The following is a 20,641-nucleotide window of genomic DNA, read 5'->3' as shown; positions in this document are numbered from 1 at the left end:
TATTCATTTAGTTACTCTCAGATGGGTCAAATAGTTTGTCTTCCAAAGCATAATTCTTATGTTGGGCATGTCCTCAAGGAAGGGAACCACAGGTGAGTGGGTGTTGAGACAAGGAAGGTATGTCACGTAGCTTGCTAGTTTATTCCACTGATTAAACAAGTACTCTGTTAAAAACTTGATGAATTTGGTGGAATTTCTGCCTAAAAGTTGGGCAAAGTCATACTCAGCCACTGCCAATGGGTGGTTATTACCCAGTGACACAGCCAGGCTCCAATTGGAGATGACAGAACGGGGGAGGCAACAAACACAAGCCATAGGAAGGGAAATTCTGATTAAATACTACCAAAGAAAGCGTTCGTGGTGAGGGTGGCAAAACCTGGAAGAAGTGCCCAGAGGGGCTGTGGAGTCTTAATCCCTGGAGATCTTCAACACTTGATGGGACTCGTCCCTGGGAAACCTGATCTGACTTCATAGGTGGCTCTGCTCTGACAAGGAGCTTGGGCAAGGTAACCCCCAGAGGTCCTCCCAGCCTAAATAATGCCACAGCTTATAGTATACCTTCTTCTACTATATCAGTGGAGAATCCCTTTAATATGTAGTAATGTAAAAGGTACTACATTAAAATCAAGACACCTCTCACATCTTCATTTCAATAGACTAACCATATTGACATCTTGAAGACACTTTCTCTACTTCTTCATTTTTTAAGTTGTTGTTTCCATTCTACTTTCCAACATCCCTTGTAAAATGTGAAATATGTAACTGGGCAAGACATTTCTGATGTTGATCTCACCTATCATGTTTACAGAAAGTAAAATCACATTTCTGTTTTTGTATTCAAGAAAGATACCTCCTTTTGCTGCAACATCGAGTTAGAAGCTCGTGTTTGAATTTGTTGCTTATCCAAGACTCAGTTCCTTTTAGTCAGAGCTTTCCAGGACTCATTCTTCCTTCCTGCAGCATGGCTTATGTTCTTTATTCCTAGGGATATAACTTACCACTTGTGGTATTAAATTCTCCCAGCTCTGACTACAGAAACCAAATGACTGGCCTGAACAACCACCTCTAATAGTCTGTTAGTTGTTTGCACATTTTTTTTCAAGAGGGATTTTGTGTTTACTTCCAGATGACTACTAAAGCCATGGGATAGCGATGGATATAGCACTAAACCTCGCAGATCTAAACTAGAAACACTTCTACTTTGCAATTATTTCTCCTAACAACTGCTTTCTGACATCTGTTAGTTGTCAGGTCCCTAATCCATTCAATATGTTCATTATAGATATTATGCAGTGCTCACTTTTGAGCTGGAAGGCTGCGCAGTGCAAAGTCAAGTTGTTTCTAAACAAGTATCTTTACCAAAGAAAGCTCATAGTTTTGTCAAAGAATGAAATTAGTGGGATTTTTTTAACTAGGTCTGTTTTCCAGGAGAACACCATTTATTTAGAGACATGGTTTAGTGATGGTTTTTATCAGAGCTAGGTCGATGGTTGGACTAGATGATCTTAAAGGTCCCTTCCAACCTCGACAATTCAATGATTACAGGAACATTTATTATGAATTGATTATGAATTACTTTCTGAATCATGTACTGAATGGGACTCAGTGAGTGTTTTGCCCAGGAGTGCTGCTGAGCTACCAGCCCAAAGCTACCTACAATTACTTGAGTCACCCTGTTAATTGTTGTTGTTTGAGTGGGTTTTGTAACAATGACATGATATTAGGACAGTGGGTTTTGTAACAATGACATGATATTAGTTTAGATTTTAGATTTTCCAGTGTTTTGAAGTTTCACCCATTTTGCAATTAAATAGATCAGCTACCTCTCTGACGAGGTATTTTAATATTCTGAGCTACAAAATCTGACGTATATTTTCTTAGCAGATGTGTCCCAGAATCTCAGTTACTGATGGGCTGTAAAATATTTCACCGTCGTCCATAATATAAATACCTTGTTCTGTCTCTTTCTGCATTGCCCCTAAAAGGAACTGAAGTATTTTGGAATACTTCTGCCTGTTCTGCTAGATTTTTCCATTTCCATACACTAGTGGGTCTGTGCCATTGCTAAGGTATTTTTTTTTTCCTTAAAGTACTCTGTACAGACTGAAGTAATACTTTGTAACTTCCAGTTTTTTATCAGTTGCTCTGTATTTTCCTTTGAAATACTATGGGTGTTTTTAAGATTGGCTCCATCATGTTTACCATGGAATGAGGGCAGGCTTTCAGCCGTAGTTGGACTTTTTTCATTACAGAATTGTGGCCATCCCTAGCCCATATTTCATGAACTTCTCTGAAGCTCTATACATGAAGCATCATGTATATCCACCCCTGCATGTCTGTGCCTCTCCTGTCTGTGTAGAGTGTGACAGATGTGACCGTGGGTCCTTAAATGCCCAGCTGATTCCAGTGCTGGTGGCACATTTCCACACCATTGTGCTAGTCAAAGCCTTGTTAAAATAATATGATTAAAACAGTAAGCAAGCTGTTCTGTTCCAGTTAGTTCTGAACACACCTTGAAGTTTTGCCTGGAAGGGTTTGGCTGTTGATTTTTATTCCTCTATGGAGCATTTTTTGTGTGCTTTCCAGCCTCAAGCTTGAGGCTTCCAGCAGATCTGCCTTCCAGTTCTGGCAATACTTCATTCACCCTTGGAGCTACAGACATAGTTGTGTAGGAGCTAGATTTCCTCAACAGTTTATGGGGAGAGAAAGGCATTTTCAGCAGGTAACTCATCCCTCCTGTTCTGCTACGTATCTTAAATGCAATTAATCACCTGAGGGAAGTGTCTTTCTCTTCCCAGATAGATGGAATGTAGAGGATTGTTTTGACTCTGTATCTAACCTGAGAAACTTGCTCAGAACTTAAGGTAGTTACAGTTGGGGCAGGGTGGGCTTTCTCACCCCTGATGGTCTATACCCCTCAGCTGTACATCTTCCCTCCTGCTGGTCCTGGCCCATTTATTTCCCCGCAGGAGAAGAGGTGGTGTCACTTTTATCCTGACCTGGGGGGCTCTGGGGGAAGATTCCTTTCCTTCAGTCCCAGAGTTGGTGTCATGAGGAAGAACATATTGTCAAGGAAGGTGATTGAGGGAGTGATGAGGCCATTTTAGGAGCGATGTGAGCGCCTTTGTGTGCTCTACTGGCCTTTGCAAATACAAGCTTCTAGAAGAAGTGTCTGTTTCTGGAGGACAACAGGGACCTGCCTGATTCTTGCCATTGCCTCAGCTGGGTGTGCTCAGCTTGGAGGTGGGCTGGTGTCACAGGTGGTGATTTAAAGGAAGATCCCCCTCGGGTTATTATTTGGAAATTTGCCTCACTTCTTAGAAAAATAGGTCTTACATCTTTGGGTCTTTCATCCATTGTGGCCAGGTTCATTTTCAACACACACACCAACAGCCATGTTGATCCCACAGTGCTGTTGTTTGTAACCATGGTCTGCTGCCAAGTGCCATTTGACATGTTTATGGATCTTGATTTCAGCTGACAATGGCAAGGATGTCCTACCCGTCTTACAAGGAAATTGTAACCACAAGCAGAACTCAGGTGAAGAGACTTAAGAAAACTACCTTTAGATGTGCACATACCGGTTGTCAGTGCTCTGCAGATTTCCTTTGTTGCTTTGCTTTTTGCTTTTTTTGGTTTTGCTTTTTTTTTCTTGTTTTTCTTTTTCTTTTTTTTTTCTTTTTTGCTTTTAGGTGCCATAGATGACTTATTAGACCTGCAACCTGAAGAAAATGGTATGAAACATTTGTGCATGTCTGTTTTAACCTGCTTTTAATTGCAAGCACCAAGTATAATTTTAATCTTAGATGTTAAGTGTTTTCATAATCCGAAAGGTTGATGTATTTCTGAATGAAATTATTCAGCCGCAGTATTTAAACAGTGTTAAAGGAAACTCAACTTCGTATACAGTCAGAGGTGCTATTCCTAATGTTATAATGTGAAATAAACCTTCCTGGGGATGAAATGCATCGTAACAGGCGATTCAAGGTTAGGGATCATAGAATGAAGTAGGTCCCACTGTCACCTTACCCCTCCTATAACGTTTCACACATTTTTCTTTTGGGTTCTTTAGTTGTTGTATCATAACCCTTGGCAATATTCTAGTGACCACGAGATTTTATAGCAGGAATTTATGTATCAGAAACAAATTATTTTTGTAAGAATAAGACTTAAGAGAATAACCTTGACAATTCTATGATTCTATTTAGTCCTCTTAAAAAAAAAATATATATATATGAAAGAACTGGTGACTTCTTTCAGCCAGATAGTTAATTAAATCTGCCATCCTTTTCTCATATGCACTGAGAAAACAGTCTGTCATTCCAGGCTCTACTGCTGTCCTTACCCTTTCATTAGAGCAATGACACCTCAAGGGGGTATGCTGGTTTTTTTCTAAAGGGTACTGTTTTACCCTGTAACATACGAAAGATTGGACCAAAAGTTTTACATTGAGTTTCCATCTGCAGTAAGAGTCTTGCACCTAGTTTCTCGTTTGCCCTTCACTCATTTATGAAGAGTTAAAAAAAAAAACCCTCAACAACAACAAAACCAACTGTGGCAACTCAAAAAGCAAGTAGTAAATCAGCAAAGAAAAAAATCCCTTTGTGTGGTTTTCTCCGTCAGACCGAGAGTGTTCTTTGGGGTATTTAAGGCCCTGCCTTGGTGGTGGGGGAGGAAGGGAGCGTTCAAACGCCTCGGCTTTGGATTTGGCTCTTGTGCTGGGGGGAAATTCCCCGTGGGGGGAATCACCCCTGAAGGGCAGAAACAGGCAAAGTTCCTCAGCTTCAGGGGCAGAACCTGTGATAGGTGAGGCCGTGAGGACTTCTTTTCTGTGGTTATAAAAAAGGTCAGTGCGTGTCCAACGGTGGCTTTTATTCTTCTGGTTTTCTTCTTCCTCAGTTCCATTCCTTGTTGGAGCTTCTTAGTGGAGATACAGATAATGCAGACAATTACTGGTCATACAAATTCAGCTATGTCAGTTAGAAAGCTTTTTTTTTTTTTTTTCTTCTTTACTCACATAGATAAATCAATATGAAAGGAGTTGTGGGACAGCTCCATCAGATAAGAATGGTTATGTTAATATTACAGTGTCAGCCATTTCCCCTAGTTTTACACGCTAGCTAGCTTTAGCCTCAGGAATATTGCATTATTTTCAGTGTGGCAGTATAGTTAGAGATGTTACAGGTGAACACACACTTTGGTGTGTGGGAGGAAGTCTTCATCCTCTATTTCCGATCAGGTATCTTTGTCGATATTTTTACTTTCTCTTTGCATTTAATTTTTTTAAATACCGGCAAAAGAGGGACATTTGCAAAGAAATATGAGCATTGCTGGAGGCTTGTTCAAACAACTACAAAACAAGAATATAGTGACATTGCTTTTTCAGTGTTTTATCAGGATTTTGGTTTTTCTTCTTGTTTAGCAACCTGGTCTGGTGGGAGATGTCCCTGCCCATGGCAGGGGGTTGGAACTTGGTGATCTTTAAGGTCCCTTCCAACCTGAACCATTCTATGATTCTATGATTTATAAGCTTAGGGGCAGCATGTGCAGACAGAAAAAAAAGGATGTTGACTGTGAAAATGGGCAGTGAAAACAGAGAAACAGGAAAAGAAGTAATAGAAGACTTTACGGGTGAGGTGAGAAAGCCTGTATCATTCTAGTAATCTAGCAGAGACACCGCATGAGTAATATCTCGGTGAGCAGGGCTGGTTTGAAGATAACCTTTCCTGCAAACAAGAATAGAACTTACTGCTGCTTACTCACGGCAGCCTGAGCACAAGTACCACCTTTTCCTCCCCTGCCCTGGGTGCCTTGGCCCTGCAGGGAGACCAGAAAGGCTGTTGAGACAAGAACCATGTCTCTCCTCTGGTGGTCATTCTCAATACTGCTCTCCAGATGCAAAGCCAGATGTTGTACTTTCTCCCCTGGTGAAAAGGAGACTCCTGCAGTTGGGTTACCCATCCCTGGAGGTGTCCACGGCCAGGATGGATGGGGCTTTGAGCAACTTGGTCTGGTGGGAGGTGTCCCTGCCCAGGGCAGGGGGTTGGAACTCGATGATCTTGAAGGTCCCTTCCAACCCAACCCATTCTACGATTCTGTGATACCCAGATGAAGCAGAGCTTTGCTCTGAGCTGTGTTGCTGCAAAGCCTTTGTTCCCTTATAGTAAATGTCATTTGTGGTCAGGTAGAGCGTTGGCGTTACGCCTGAGCAGATCTGTCTCTAATGATGCTCTCTTTGCATCTCCCCCCTCAAGCCTTCCACCCTCACGAAAGGGCCTCCTGAAAGCAGCTTTGAGATGGCGATGCCCCGTAGAGATCAGAGTCCTTAAGTCCCTTTGAAATAGAAGGTGTCTTTGCCCTGTGGGAGGATTTGCCTCTCTGCCTCGCCTGCTGAACTGCTACGGGGGGAATCGTAGGTGCTTGGACAACCTTAACATCCTCTGCTCTTGGTCTGAAGATGGAAAAGCTGCCTGAAAATTCATGAGAACAAATTGTTTTCTATGGCATTTTAGTTATAGTCTAGTGGGAACATCAGGAGAATTGACTTGTTTGTGATGTTTCTATTTGTGATTCGCGGGCCCTGGCAGGGAGTACAGAGGTGTATAAAATGTGAAAGGAGCTGAATCTCAAAGCTGGCTTCAGTAATGAGTAAAATCCTTACATTATGTGTCGGACTGTTTGTTTCTCAGTACGTAGGTGTGTATGTTGACTCATCAGCCTATTTTAAAACACAGTTTTGTGCTTTTTTTCTTCTCCTCTGACTCAACTTCAGCCATTTCATTATAAATTCTTACAGCGATTAAAAGGAAATTTGTCTGAGAAGACCATTGCATTGAAATAAAACGCAATGCTTTGCTACTATGCAACTATAAATCTTTCATCCCAACCCAAAAGGGTTAAAAAAAGTCTTTACAAGTTGTACCCAACTCACAGAGCTCAGCTGATCTGCCCAAACTTTTGAAAACTGAAGTCGCTTCTGTGCTTCACCACAAGTTTGAAACAAGCATAATTAAGATAAACTGCTGAGGGTTTCAGTAATGTAACATTATCAACATCGTTACCCACCATTTTTGCCCTCTGCGTGCTCCCACGCTGGAGCTCTACATGTTTCCAACTAAAATAGTACTTGGGGGTTCCTTGACAGTTCTTTCACTCTCCAAATATTTTGTAAGCTGGAGAAAAGGATTACAATCCTGGTTACAGGCTTTGTGTATTTGATATAACTATTTCACATTTCTCAAAAAAGGAAAAATTGGTTTTAAGGAGTAATGGCTCGAGTGAGCCGAGAGCTTCTTCAGTTGCAGTTCTGGGGCTAGAAAACCCCTCAAGGGGAATCAGAAGGAAAGTGGCCCCAGTTATTTCTCAGCAGCCTGGGAGACAGAAGAGAGCTCCTACAGCATCCAACGGGGCAGGAATCCCACCCCGTGCGGAGTAACCTCATCGCATGTGGAAGTACCCCAGTAATTCAAGCACTGGGCAGAGGCCTTAAAGGTGATCTTAAGTACGTTCTCACCAAATTCTAGAATAAACCCCAACTTTTATTTATTTTCAGTTTATACCAATCTGATTTTTTTTGTTGACAGTTTTATATAATGCTTCAAAAAGCAACGCGAAAGTCGTCTTCTCCAATGGTTTAAATATTAGACACTGGAATGATTTTGGTGTGGTGTTTAACAGATTTTTTAGCGTACTTGTGGTATTGTTTTTCATGAGAAATGAGTCTTAACAGCAGGAAGGTTATCTAAGATAACCAAGGAATTATTTGTTGCATAAGCTCCAAGCCCAGACATCCAAGAGAATTGGGTCTAAGAGAGAAAACAATAAGTATCCATGCAAAAAAAAAAAAAATACTAAAGCTAGACTGGGTGCTTTAAAAAGATTCCTTCTTTTGTTTGTTTGTCTAAAAGAAACCTATTTATCTTGACTCTTGTTCTGAGACAGCTTCAAAGGATCAATTTGTGAGGTCCTTGGAGGCGGAACCCGGTGACAAGGATGACATGGTGTTGCTGAATGAGATCCTCAACGCCTCCTCGCTGGAAGAGGGGGAGTTCAGCAGGGAGTGGACGGCTGTTTTTGGACAGGCTGCACTCCCTGAGCTCTCTGTGAACTCCTCAGCTGGGGACGTGGAGAACACGTCATCCTCCGTGGCACCAACACCCTCGGGTTTCCTGCCCTCACAGCTCTTGGACCAAAACATGAATGACTTGCAGTCATCTTTACATGGTGAGAGTTCCTCTTGTTCTCTTTAGCGTTTTGAAGTTTTAGAGTATGGCTTCCTGCTGTGCAGCAGTGTGGGGACAGCTCTGTTGTGCCGTAGAGGCTAAAGCAGAGTGGCCTGGAGAAGATGTGAGTAGCATATTTGATTTTCTAGCCCTGTGCTCATTCAGTGTTTGGGAACAAAGTACCCTGAAGCCTGTCTTGAATATTTTCATGGAGTTTCCTGAAATGTTCTGTAGGCCTGAGAGACTTTTTTTTTTCCATAACAGAAAATCTGCTTGAGTGGGTTTTACTGTTTAAATCACAACTGCTGTCTCTGTGAAGGGGCCAAAGAACCGAAAATGATTACCGTATTTTGTCTAGAAATACTATTTTTAAACAACTTAGTGAAACTCAATTGCATTCATTCGTTTTTGTGTGGGGTTTTTTTGTTTTTTTTTCAATCATCCCATACTGTTGTGTGTAGGGCTATGAGTAAGGTAGAAATAGGTTGTCTCATCCTAGCGACAGAGCAGGGGGGTTCCTCTGGTAGGCAGGTTATCTACAGAGGCAGGTAACAACCCTTCTTAGGATCATAGAATGGTTTGGGTTGGAAGGGACCTCAAAGATCATAGAGTTCCAGCCCCCCTGCCCTGGGCAGGGACACCTCCCACCAGACCAGGTTGCTCCAAGCCCCATCCAGCCTGGCCTTGAACCCCTCCAGGGATGGGGCAGCCACAGCTTCTCTGGGCAACCTGTCTACCAAGTTCTTCTCCCCTTTTTTCTGTGCAGTTCATCTTCTTGGGTTTTCCAAGCTGCTGCTGTGGGGAGAGGAGGGGAAAGGAAAGAGTGGGACTAGGGCAGAGCTCTCCTGCTGCTGCTTTGGCCTTGAGGAAGGGAGGGAGGTGGTGACAACCAGCCAACAGCAACTACCTTCATCCTCTTCACGGTCCAGCTAGATTTTTCCTAGGGCTTTGCAGGCTGGAGGAGGGGCTGGCCTTTTTGGGCTCTATCCCAAGTCATTTAAATCTCATTTGAGGAAGAGTGATGTGTAAGAAAGACTAGCAGACTGATTCCATCCAAATACTGCTTTTTGGAACCCATGCAAGTGGTACAGCCATACGTGATGGCAAACGGCAAGAATAAGAAAGTCAAATTTACCTTATAATTAAGGTTGCCTTTATATATAAGGTTGCCTATGAGGTTACCTTATAATTAAGGTTGCCACCACCCCCCTAAAGCAAGATATTTGGGTTCACCAACTTCCAATGGTGGAAACTGGGGAGGTGATGTTTGCCATGATGCACACTTTTAGATGTATTTTTACAATGAGGTACATACGTCTGTGAGTGTGACTGATAGTGGGAGGAGGGACTGGAAGAGTGCAGGGTCTGACCTCATAAAATATAAGCTAAAAAAATCATGAGGTTTAGTCATTGCGTTGTCAAATTAAAGAGTTTGTGACCAGAAGCAGAAGTGGGATCTATTGAAAGGGGAAAAAGGAATGATGAAAAATAACTTTCTTGATATGGAGACATAAACAGTTTTTAAGCAATTAGAAATAGCAACAAAAATATGATGGGATTGATTTTATATTTTTTTTTTAGTGTTGTTACATGTTTTTAAATGTAAACATGTTTTTGAAGGAAAAATCGTTCTGAGGTGTAAATGGCAAATCCCTTCTGAGGTTGTTGTTATCCCTCTGATTTGCGGAAGGCACTGGCACTGACTGGGTGAAGGAAAAATCGTTCTGAGGTGTAAATGGGAAATAATTTCTAAGGTTGTCATTATCCCTCTGATTTGCAGAAGGCACTGGCACTGACTGGGCTGGTAGCACTTCAAAATCAGAGCTCGAGTATCGTGCATTCCAGGAACACCAGAACTGGAAAATCCCTTCCAGTCAACCTGGAAAAGAATAAATATGTATTGTAAGAATAAAATAAGTTAGTGTTTTCCAATGGGTGTTGAAGGTTTTGGCAGAAGATCATGGTAATTGATCTATTGGCATTTGAAAAGTCCAGAATTAATCCCCTAATGATTGTATCTGATAATCAGCATGTTCCCAGCTGACTCCAATGGCCACGTAAAATGCATTATTTTAACTAAATTTCAAGGAATTATTGCTTTTTAAGTTTTTTTTTTCTTATTTTTCAACAGAAGGTGAAATTCTGTTCATTTTGTATTTTGTGATATCTCAATTTTAATCTTAAACCGCATTTAATTTCACCCATTGTCAATAAATTAGGAAACAGAGACTTTTTTTTTTAAAAACCAAAATACTAACTGCAGGATAAACAAATCTAAACATACAAGTTGAAAATATTAGAATATATGGATTATGGATATTTTTACTGAGGACTTGATACATATCTTACACTTCTTTTCCCCACCCTAATTAATAGGATTGCTTGATAATTATCCAAGGTGAATAATTACTCGCACTGGAGCCTCGATGTTACATACTTCCTGTGTGAATTTGGCCTTAAGACCATAAAGATTCTTAAAACTCACATGCTTAACTTTAAGCACATTAACTTTTCTATTAACTTCAGTGGGATTACTTACTGATTTTACGTTAAGCACACTCATAAATCTTTGGGGCTTTGTTTTCTCTCTGCCTCAGATCTTAATCTGGAGACCAGGCACAACGCTGTGCGGGTTATAAACCGTTAGGTCAGGAATTCCCAGCTCGGGGTTTGCTCGGGCTCTATTTATAGGCAGGATCCAGCACAGTGGGACTCGGAATTGCTGTGGGACTACCAGGTGCTGCTTTAAAAATATATATATAAATGTATAGATACGTTAGAAACAAAGCATGGTCCCAACTGGTCTTTAAGATTCCCTTCCGGATACAGCTTTGTAGTTTGGTGGCCTCTGCAATTCTTCATGGAGAGGATTGGCTTTCTCTTTTATGATGTTTATGGCCTCATTTATTTACTTATTCACCCCACTAAAGGTTCCTCTTTATCTCACCTACACGTGTGTATATTCTAGTGGGTAAGAAAATGTGCAGCTCACTGTTTCCATTTCTAAAGTTAGTTGTGGTAACGTTTGGGGTAGATGCTGGCTGAAAAGTAAGCCCTTGGGTTTTCCTGCTGTCGCGGCGATAGTCTTTTGTCTGGTCACGTAAGGAAGCTGTCCTGTGACGAGGCAAACCCCAAACAGGCTGGGGGCCAGCAACTGCTTTCAGATTGATGGGCTGCACTTTGGCTTTGAAAGGCAAATTGTTCTCAGTGGTGCCCAGGGACAGGAGAAGAGGGAACGGGCACAAACGTGAATATTAGAAGTTCCATCTCAACATGAGGAGGAACTTGTTTGCTGTGAGGGTGGCAGAGCCCTGGCAGAGGCTGCCCAGAGAGGTGGTGGAGTCTCCTTCTCTGGAGACATTCAACCCCCCCTGGACACGTTCCTGTGGGACCTGCTCTGGGTGACCCTGCTCTGGCAGGGGGTTGGACTGGGTGATCTCCAGAGGTCCCTTCCAACCCCATAGCATTCTGGGATTCTGTGAACATCAGTGAGGTCTCCAGGAGCCAACTCCTGATCTCACTGAAGTCACTGGGAGTTGCACTGAAACTCTCCAGGCAGCGCTTTGGCTCATTTCTGTGGAATTAGGATTTGTCCTGTTTGCTTGAGCCACTCAATTTATCTGTTCCATCCGTTGACAAAGCTCTTTCTAACAAGACACTGCAAAACTAATGAAGGTGGGTCCAGTTCTCTGTAGTTGTGTGCAATGGCCTTTGCCATTCTCCTCTGTTGTTACACTTGCAAAACTATGCAGTTCTGAAATGTTAATGCCATACTTTTTATTATTCAGATGTGCTTATTTGGAAGATTAAACTCTAGAGATATTTTCCTGGGGCAGGCACTAGCTTCTAAGCCTTTGTCACCTTTCCCTTCAACAAACACATGTGAGCCCTCTGCATCCAGGTTTGAGTAAGTTTTTGGGTTGTTTCCTTAGAGACAGACAGGGAGGATGTTTGTGGCTTTTAAATTTCCTTCCTAATTCATGTAATTTTATAGAAATGCTCTTCTTGCCTCCCTTTAATAACACGGGTTGGGCTTCAGAGCTTTTTTAGTCAAGGCAAGAGCAGAGAGTGATGAGAATGATCCACTGGAGACAGGAGGGGTTTGTGTGACTCACGTGGCTCTTACAGTGACTGTCAGGAGAAGAGGTACCAATATCTGCCAGGGGTCTCAGAAGAGGAGAAGTAAAGGGAGGAAGGACACAGAGAGCAGTGGAAAAGGATGAGAGAGCATGAACTTGAAGCAAAAAAGGGACTGAATGAGGAAATGCTGTGTGCACAGCTGAATATCCTGTTTGTGAATCTGCAGAATTAACTCCACCAGTTCCCTGAGATGGATGGGTGATTGGTAAGGAGAAATTATGGAAATTGGAAATGCATCCACCAGTCCTTCAAATGTGAGAAAGCATAAGAACTGAAATATTTTGCCCAGGGCAGTGGTTGGGGCACCATCCCTGGAGGTGTTCAAAAGACGGGTTGACGTGGTCCTCAGGAATATGCTTTAGTGGTGTGTGTAATATTTTGTTTGTTTGCTCAGGAATATGCTTTAGTGGTGTGTGTAATTATTATTTTTTTTTATTTATTTTTTGGTCAGAGTTAGGTTGCTGGTTGGACTAGCTGATGCCTCATGCTAACGCAGAGTTAGGTTGCTGGTTGGACTAGATGATGCTCATGCTTACACTGCTGTGCCTTGCATTGCAGGATGGGCAGCTGATGGTGTGAGCCCGGCGTCTGCACCGCCGCCAGCACAGAAACCAAACAACAGCCCCAGCGCCACCGCCACCCCCGGCAAAGGTAATTCCTTCATGGATTTGTTCACTTAATGTTGCTTTTCCTTTATAGCTGTGTCTTGTGTATCTCCCCAGTCTTCTCAGTTACTTTAACTACTACAAAAATAGGTTTTATTATGATGTATTTCAAGAATCATGCACTCAGTAATGAATTACTCCATTTCAGTGTTGATAGTGTGTATGATGTGTATGGTTTTGGTGGGCTTCAGTTCTAGGAGTGTGTCAAAAATAGTAATTTACTATAACTAAGGACCCCAAACTACAGTTTCTTTTAGTACTTTGAGCCACACAGAATAGCATCTGCCTGCACTTGGGCGCAGATAAACAGTGTTTTGAAGCTCCAGGTGGACACTGTGGCTAAAATAGAGGCCACTGATAAGGCAGAAGAGCCCTAATTGCAAATGTTGATAACATGTATCAGTAATCATCTGTTTGAAACTTAATTCACTTCTTGCCACTGCCTCGAGAGCACATGGTCCTGCTGAGACAGAGCCTGGCTGATTTTGACTGGTGTTTTCTGGGTGGGTGAACCAGGAATATGTTGAATCCTTATTGCCAGGCTGTAGCTGTGTCAGAGATGTTCAGTGCAGAAGAAAGGAGCAATACGTGTTCCTTCCCCTGCCCCCTGGAGTTATGACTGTCACGTTTCAGCCAGCAGAGGGTTAAGGTGTTTAGGGAACTCTTTTGGAAAGGACCGTGGTGCCACAGCTCCAGTACCTTCAGCAGCAAAAGGTGCAGCTGCTTTTAAAGCTGTTGATGAAAGTGGCAGGTCCTCCAGCCTTCAGACACCGAGCCACAAGTCCTGCCAGGCAGAGCCTCTTGTGGCCATTGATCCCTTGTTTCATGAGATGTTTTACCTCCGTGTGGAACAGCCCATGATTTCACTCCCAGTATCTCATGTGATATATGAGCACAGGGTCACACAAACCAAAGCAGGTGCTGAGGTACCTGCTTTACAGCAGCCAAAGAGACCTCATCTTTAACTTGAACATCTGTCCTTTTGGAATAGAGAATGTAGGAGACCTCTGTGACATCTGGATGTTGATACAGACGCACAGAGGCAGGAGCCCAGCTGCTGCTGGAACAGGATTTTTATATTCATCAAAAACTACACCCTAATACTAGAAGCCACGCTGAGGACTGGCTGTGAAGTGTTCCCCCCTCTCTCCCCAGCAGCACCTTCCCAGTCAGACCTCATTCCAGATGAGCAGTGACCTCGTGTGCTCCTGCACAGGGGGGACACAACTCTCACATGAACTGGATTTAGGGAAAGGAATTTAGTCCTGTAGGAGGGGTCGAAAGTAAAGTTTGCCTTCCCTTTCCTTTGACTGTTTTTGCAGGCTTACATGGGCACACACAAATAAAATAGCTTTCAAGAAACAAAGCTGGGCAGAGGGAGATTGGCTTTATTTCTAATTAAATCCTGTACTCACCATGGCAGGAGCCATAGGAACTACCCAGGCAGGCAGATGTAAAACACTCATTCCTTCTAAAGCCCATGTTCTGTTAAAGGCAGTGTTTTAAAATGCCATCACTCATTCACATTTTTTTGGTCAGAAGTGCCCTTAGTAATAAATTAAACAAGAGCACGGCGTTTGTTTGACCTCACTCAAACATCCAGGCAGTTTTGGTTTAAAACAGCTGACAAGTCTGTATGTTTTTCTTTTTTTTTTTTCTTTTTTTTTTTCAGAACCTACAAAGAATCCTAAAGACTTGACGGCCTGGTTCAGCCTCTTTGCTGACCTCGACCCCTTATCCAACCCTGATGCTGTCGGGAAAACTGATAAAGAACACGAATTGCTTAATGCATGAGGCAGCTGCCCACGGTAACTCCATCCCTCCACCCATCAACACTCTTTGGGGCTTTCAAAAAAACCCTCCATGAAAACTAGTCTGCTGTTGTGAAACTTATAAAGTATGTGCCATGATAATAAACCTAAAGGGAATGAATCCCTTTTTATATAGGTACAGTTATTTGCTCTTGTTTTGTATAAAGAGTTTGCATTTATTTTCTACGTGGATTTACAAAAAAATGAGGTTAAGGATTAGGGCAGATTTCTTGCCAAATTAGATTATATCTGCTGAAACACTGTCTTTGCCTGAGGTGATGCGGAGCTAAAACTGGAGTTAAATACAAATTGCAAACCTATTTTTTTATAATGTTTCTTGAGTAAATAATAATATTTAAAAAAAGAATCACGTAACTGAGGAGGCTGCATGAGTCAAACATCTGCCATGTGCACAATATAGATACTACTGCTCTGGTAAGGGATCAACTGGATTTACTTCGTTAGTAGTCACAGGGAAAAAAAATCTGTGCTGGGGCTAATTATTGAAGAAATCTCTTTGGGGTCTGTGCAGCCAGGAAAACCCTGCCCTTTCTGATTTAACTTCTTGGAGAAGCAGCACCAGGTCTCCAGGTGCTGTGCCCGAGAGGCTGCTGCTCCCAGGTTTTTCTCCATCATCGCACCAACAGGAGTCTCTGGCAGCCGGGGCTGTTCCCTGCCTTCAGAACACCCAGCCTTCTCTTTGGAGTATTTTCCAGCCGGTTTATTTCTGAAGCATGTGTTATTTGGAGCTTGTTGTGACATTGACTCTTTAATAAATTGATTTTGACAAAAAAGAAATTAAAAAAAAAGATCTTTTCTTCCCCGTGCTGGGGTGCTGCTGAAGTGGTAGGTAAGGAGCATCTGAAGGTAAAACATATGGCCAGTTTTTAGACTGTACTTAATAATTAATGTCATTATCTCATGCTTAATAGGAACCCAGGAGGACAGTAAGAAAACTTGAACTCACTTGGTGTCCCTTTGCCCCCAGCTCTCCATTAACAGCAGAGGGAGGTAAATAGGACGTGGCAGCAGCCGGGTGAGATCCCAGGGCCTGGGTGAGACCTGCATTGCAACTTACTGTATTTGGCCTTTTTAAATTCAGTTAATTTTCCTTTTCCGTGGGTGAAGTTTTTGACTGTCCAGCTGTCCCCTGTTAGTGACTCCTTCCCCCTGGTCTGGAAGATGAGATAACGAAGGAAATGCATTGGGAACCTGAAAATAACTACATAAGGATAGTAGTTAACCCAACTGGGCTGCAGGACACCAGGTAATGGCTGCACCCGGGATGTGGGTGAGTTCCTGGGCTGCCAGGGAGGAAATCCAACTGCACTTCAAGGGTGGCAGAGCCCTGGGACAGGCTGCCCACAGAGGGTGTGGGGTCTCCTTCTCTGGAGACACTCAAACCCCACCCAGATGGGTTCCCATCCAACCTGCTTCTCCACCAGAGGCAGGAACGCTTGAGAGAGTCTGGCACAACACTGGCAGAGGGGCTGGGAAGGAGCTGCTTCCTGCTGATGGGGCTGGCTCAGCGTGTGGCTAGTGGGCACGGCCTGGTGGCTAGTGCACAGATCACACACACACAGTGACAGTAAACACAGGACCTGTGGCCAAACAGGCCCTGCAGGTTGAGCAGGTTTGGCCTTGGGTAACCATCAAGGTGGCAAATGCAGCCCATTACCCGGGGAGTGGGGTAAAAACCTAAAAACAAGAAAGGAAAAGTAAGTTTGAGGCAGGGGAGGGGACACAGGGACACGGGCCTGTGCAGGGGGCAGCAACCAGAGCCTTTGGGTTCCACAGCCTCCATCTGTCACCAAACCACAGCTCCCAGTTCAGCCATGGGAACGGTCCCAAAACAAAGTATAAAGGGAAACATGATTAAAAGGCAAGAGAAGTTCAGGAAGAAAATACAGCACTTCAAGGTCCTCCCTCTTGTCTCTCCCCTCACCCATTTTAACAGCCCCCCCTCTCAGGAAACATTACCTGGAATTGGAGACCACTGGAAATCCATAATGGGTCACTTTCCTGCTCAGGATTTGCAGGTGCAGATGGAACTGTCTGTCTCGGGGTGGTTTTAACGAGCAGCTCGTCTGTAAGTGCTTTGGGTGCCCTCTCCCTTCCCCAGAAACACGGGAAGGATCTAACAGAGGGGCTTAATTGAGGCCCAGGTACCTGCTGTTGGTTTCTCTGATGGTTGTCATCCCAGTAAAAAAAAAAAAAAGGAAAGTGTTTTAAGATACAGGAAAATGCTTTTATGGCCCCAAAGTAAGTCCTCCTGTTGTGCAGCTTCGCCACAGCAAAACAAGTTCCTCCCCACAGGGAGAGCTGCCAACGGGAAGCGAGGCCTTTCCACAGGGATGACTCCATCCAATGGACACACCACCCAGCATCCACAGGACCTCCAGCGAGGTGCTTAAGTCTCTGCACCAGGGAATATGGAAAAAACCCAAACAACCCCAAAAACACCTGATCACGTAGGTGGGGGCCAGTCGTGCTGGGACTCATGGGCTCAGGAAGAACTTGTTTGGTGTGAGGGTGGTGAGAGCCTGGCCCAGGTTGCCCAGAGAAGCTGTGGCTGCCCCATCCCTGGAGGGGTTCAAGGGCAGGTTGGATGGGGCTTGGAGCAACCTGCTCTGGTGGGAGGTGTCCCTGCCCAGGGCAGGGGGTGGCACTGGGGGGGCTTTAAGGTCCCTTCAATTCCTTCTTACAAATAGGGGGTGGAGGAGTGGTGTCATCACTCCATTTGGTTGCCATTCTTCCTTCCTGTCCACTGAATTAGCCCTTTAATTGGCATTTTCACTCACCTCCAGTGTGGTCTTCACTGAGGAAACTCTACCTTCTCAATCAGCCTCACCTGAGTGACCTGAGTGACCTCTGTGACCTCTCGCACCCCCAAAAGGCACCGCCTACTCCCCAGGTTCTTACCCCCTCTCCAAAATTATGGTGTTACTGAGGAGGTGACAGGAATCAAAACCTACTCTCAACCTACTCAACCTCCCCTGCTTCGCTGGAGACTTCATTCATCTGTGACACAAACCAAGAACTTTCAGAAGCCAGAAGTTACCTCTGCAGAGCTCTTCTTGCAGAGGGTTGGTTTTAAAGAAGTGTTAATTCTCTAGTTACAAATACTGCATCGTGCTGCCCTTTTAGCAAGGCAAGAACAGCTGAAAGTAGTTAAAAACTCCCACCTCTTTAAAGTCAACCGAAACGTAAAAAGCCCCAAACAATCCAGATCACTAAGGCATAGAGAAACACCTTCTTGAGCACATCCTTTGTAGAATTGTCTCACTTTAAATATACCAGTACTTGAAAAAAAATCCACCTTCGCAAGTCGGCCCAGTACCCCCAGTTCCCCTCAGAGCTAAAATAAAGCCCTATTTCAGGTGTGGATTCATCTCTCTTCCTTCTCTCCCTGCTGGAGGTCTCCAGCCCAGGCCTGGGAAATGTCAGTACCTTCTTACTAAGTATTTCCCACCTGGGTCTTTACTAAACTGGAATTGTCACCCCTTGGCCACCAAGTTAAACACGCCGTGTTCCTACAGAACCTCCTGCTGGGTGTTTTTTCCAGCCCCTCACTCCTTCCCACAGCTCCTCCCTGAGCCTTCTCCAACCCCTCACAGTCCCTCCTGAGCGAGATGGGTTTTCACAGAATTTCACAGAATCTTCTAGGTTGGAAGGGACCTTAAAGATCATCTTGTCCAACCGTCAACCTGACAAAAATAGACACCCACACAACAAACAAGGAGCATCATCACTAAACCAGACCTCCCAGCACTACATCAACCCGGCTTTTGAACACCTCCAGGGATGGGGCCTCAACCACCTCCCTGGGCAGCCCATTCCAATGGCTGAGAACCCTTTCAGTGAAAACATTTTTCCTAATATCCAGCCTGAACCTCCCCTGGGGCAACTTGAGGCCATTTCCTCTCATCCTGACGCCTGTGACTTGAGAAAAGAGACCGACCCCCATCTCTCTACACCCTCCTTTCAGGGAGTTGGAGAGAGCAATAAGGTCTCCCCTCAGCCTCCTCTTCTCCAGGCTGAATAACCCCAGCTCCCTCAGCCTCTCCTCATAAGACTTATTCTCCAGACCCCTCACCAGGGTTTTCCAGGACTGGTTCCACCAACGCAAAGAGAGAAGACAGACCTCCTTAAACCACACGACAGTCTTAGACCAACTTCTTTTAGCCAAGCACCAGCTCTGAAGAGCTTGTTCTTTTCAAGCTGCTTGGATTTTACCCCAAGAAACAGATGGAGGTGACAACCCACCCCATGGAGTAAGACCAGGAGCCGGACTGCGAGGCCTCGGTGGCCTTGGCTTGCCACTGCCATGTCAGCCAACATCTCCAAACCACTCGGGTCCTCCCGTTCGTTTTGTGTTACTCCCAGCTTGTGTTCAAACACAGAAGATATGGACACTCTACCCTCAGGCCAGTACCTGGCCCTTCCCAAGAGCTGACTTCTCAGGAAGCCATAAATCATGTCCCTGACAGCACCCTGCTTCCTACAGCCAACAGGTCACCCTCCACTGTCCCCTACCACTGGCACACGTAGCCACGAGCTCCTCTACACCATGCTCTGGTCTCCAAAGAGTCCACTTCTAGAACCATGAATTACAAAATCACCGAACCACAGAATGGCAGGGGTTGGAAGGGACCTCTGGAGATCATCCAGTCCAACCCCCTGCCAGAGCAGGTCCAACCAGAGCAGGTTGCACTAGAAAACACAACGTTCAAGTTGAGGACCATCTTTTAGTCACGGAGCAGGGACACAAACCAAACTGATGTCACTAGCTGTCTACTCTCAGGGCTTTTGGGACCCCTTGGCATGGCTGGGAGGAGGACACATGCAGTGAATTATAACAAGGTCCCTTCCAACCTCCATAATTCTATGGTTCTATCAACAAGCATCACAACCCCCAAGCGTGGCTTGTGTGGAGGCGACACGTTGCCACAACCGTAACGAAGCAGGCAAGGCCTGGGTTCATGGGGACGGTGACAAAGTTACAGGGGGGACAAGTTCCATCACAACTTTTCAGGGTGAACCAGAGGCTTTTGTCAAAGTAATTCTTGAGAAGCAACTGCCCTCCCCACACAAGGACAGCCCCAAGCTGCTGCCACCAAAGCCACGGGGAGGACAAGGCAGTCACAAGGCTCTTCCCAAGCAAGGCCCAACGAGCCCACAACGAAATGGGTGAAACCAAGGTGTTTCCAAGCCAAGGAGCGTTTTCGCGGCAGGATGGGACACGACAGCCCTTGAGGCTCCAAAACTTTCAGTTCACTTTTAACAGAAATCACATCGAAACCTTTGTTAATCTCTGGGATGCTGACAAAGTTACAGGGGGGACAAGTTCCATCACAACTTTTCAGGGTGAACCAGAGGCTTTTGTCAAAGTAATTCTTGAGAAGCAACTGCCCTCCCCACACAAGGACAGCCCCAAGCTGCTGCCACCAAAGCCACGGGGAGGACAAGGCAGTCACAAGGCTCTTCCCAAGCAAGGCCCAACGAGCCCACAACGAAATGGGTGAAACCAAGGTGTTTCCAAGCCAAGGAGCGTTTTCGCGGCAGGATGGGACACGACAGCCCTTGAGGCTCCAAAACTTTCAGTTCACTTTTAACAGAAATCACATCGAAACCTTTGTTAATCTCTGGGATGCTGAAAAACTTGCATTTCCACCTACTGAGCCGTTCCTGCAGCTGCTCGGGGAACACCCACCCGGGGGATCTACAGCTACTTCTATATTATTCCCCTGTCCCCCCCTCCTTGCCCCCCCCCCATCTGGAAAGAATTATTCTGCAAGTCAGA

At 44.5% G+C, this 20,641-nt stretch overlaps 1 protein-coding gene across 9 annotated transcripts in view; it reads left to right on the top strand.

Moving 5' to 3' along the window:
• Window positions 1-14,979, top strand: part of ICA1 (islet cell autoantigen 1) — a 66,873-nt gene extending 51,894 nt beyond the window's left edge. For 2 of the 9 annotated variants that reach the window (XM_014940286.1, XM_014940287.1), the window contains 5 exons: window positions 3,478-3,540; window positions 3,693-3,734; window positions 7,942-8,223; window positions 12,921-13,013; window positions 14,700-14,979. In XM_014940286.1, coding sequence (XP_014795772.1) covers window positions 3,478-3,540; window positions 3,693-3,734; window positions 7,942-8,223; window positions 12,921-13,013; window positions 14,700-14,821 — 602 coding nt within the window. In that variant the 3' untranslated portion in view covers window positions 14,822-14,979. The remainder of the gene's footprint in view (window positions 1-3,477; window positions 3,541-3,692; window positions 3,735-7,941; window positions 8,224-12,920; window positions 13,014-14,699) is intronic. The other 7 variants (XM_014940288.1, XM_014940290.1, XM_014940293.1 and 4 more) reach the window with 7 other exon arrangements.
• The last annotated feature ends 5,662 nt before the right edge of the window (window positions 14,980-20,641 follow it).

Source organism: Calidris pugnax, unplaced genomic scaffold, assembly GCF_001431845.1.
Source record: "Calidris pugnax isolate Ruff unplaced genomic scaffold, ASM143184v1 scaffold76, whole genome shotgun sequence".
In the NCBI taxonomy this organism is placed as follows: Eukaryota; Metazoa; Chordata; class Aves; order Charadriiformes; family Scolopacidae; genus Calidris; species Calidris pugnax.
Note: the sequence above shows the minus strand (reverse complement) of the source record. Positions and strands in the feature narration are given on the sequence as shown.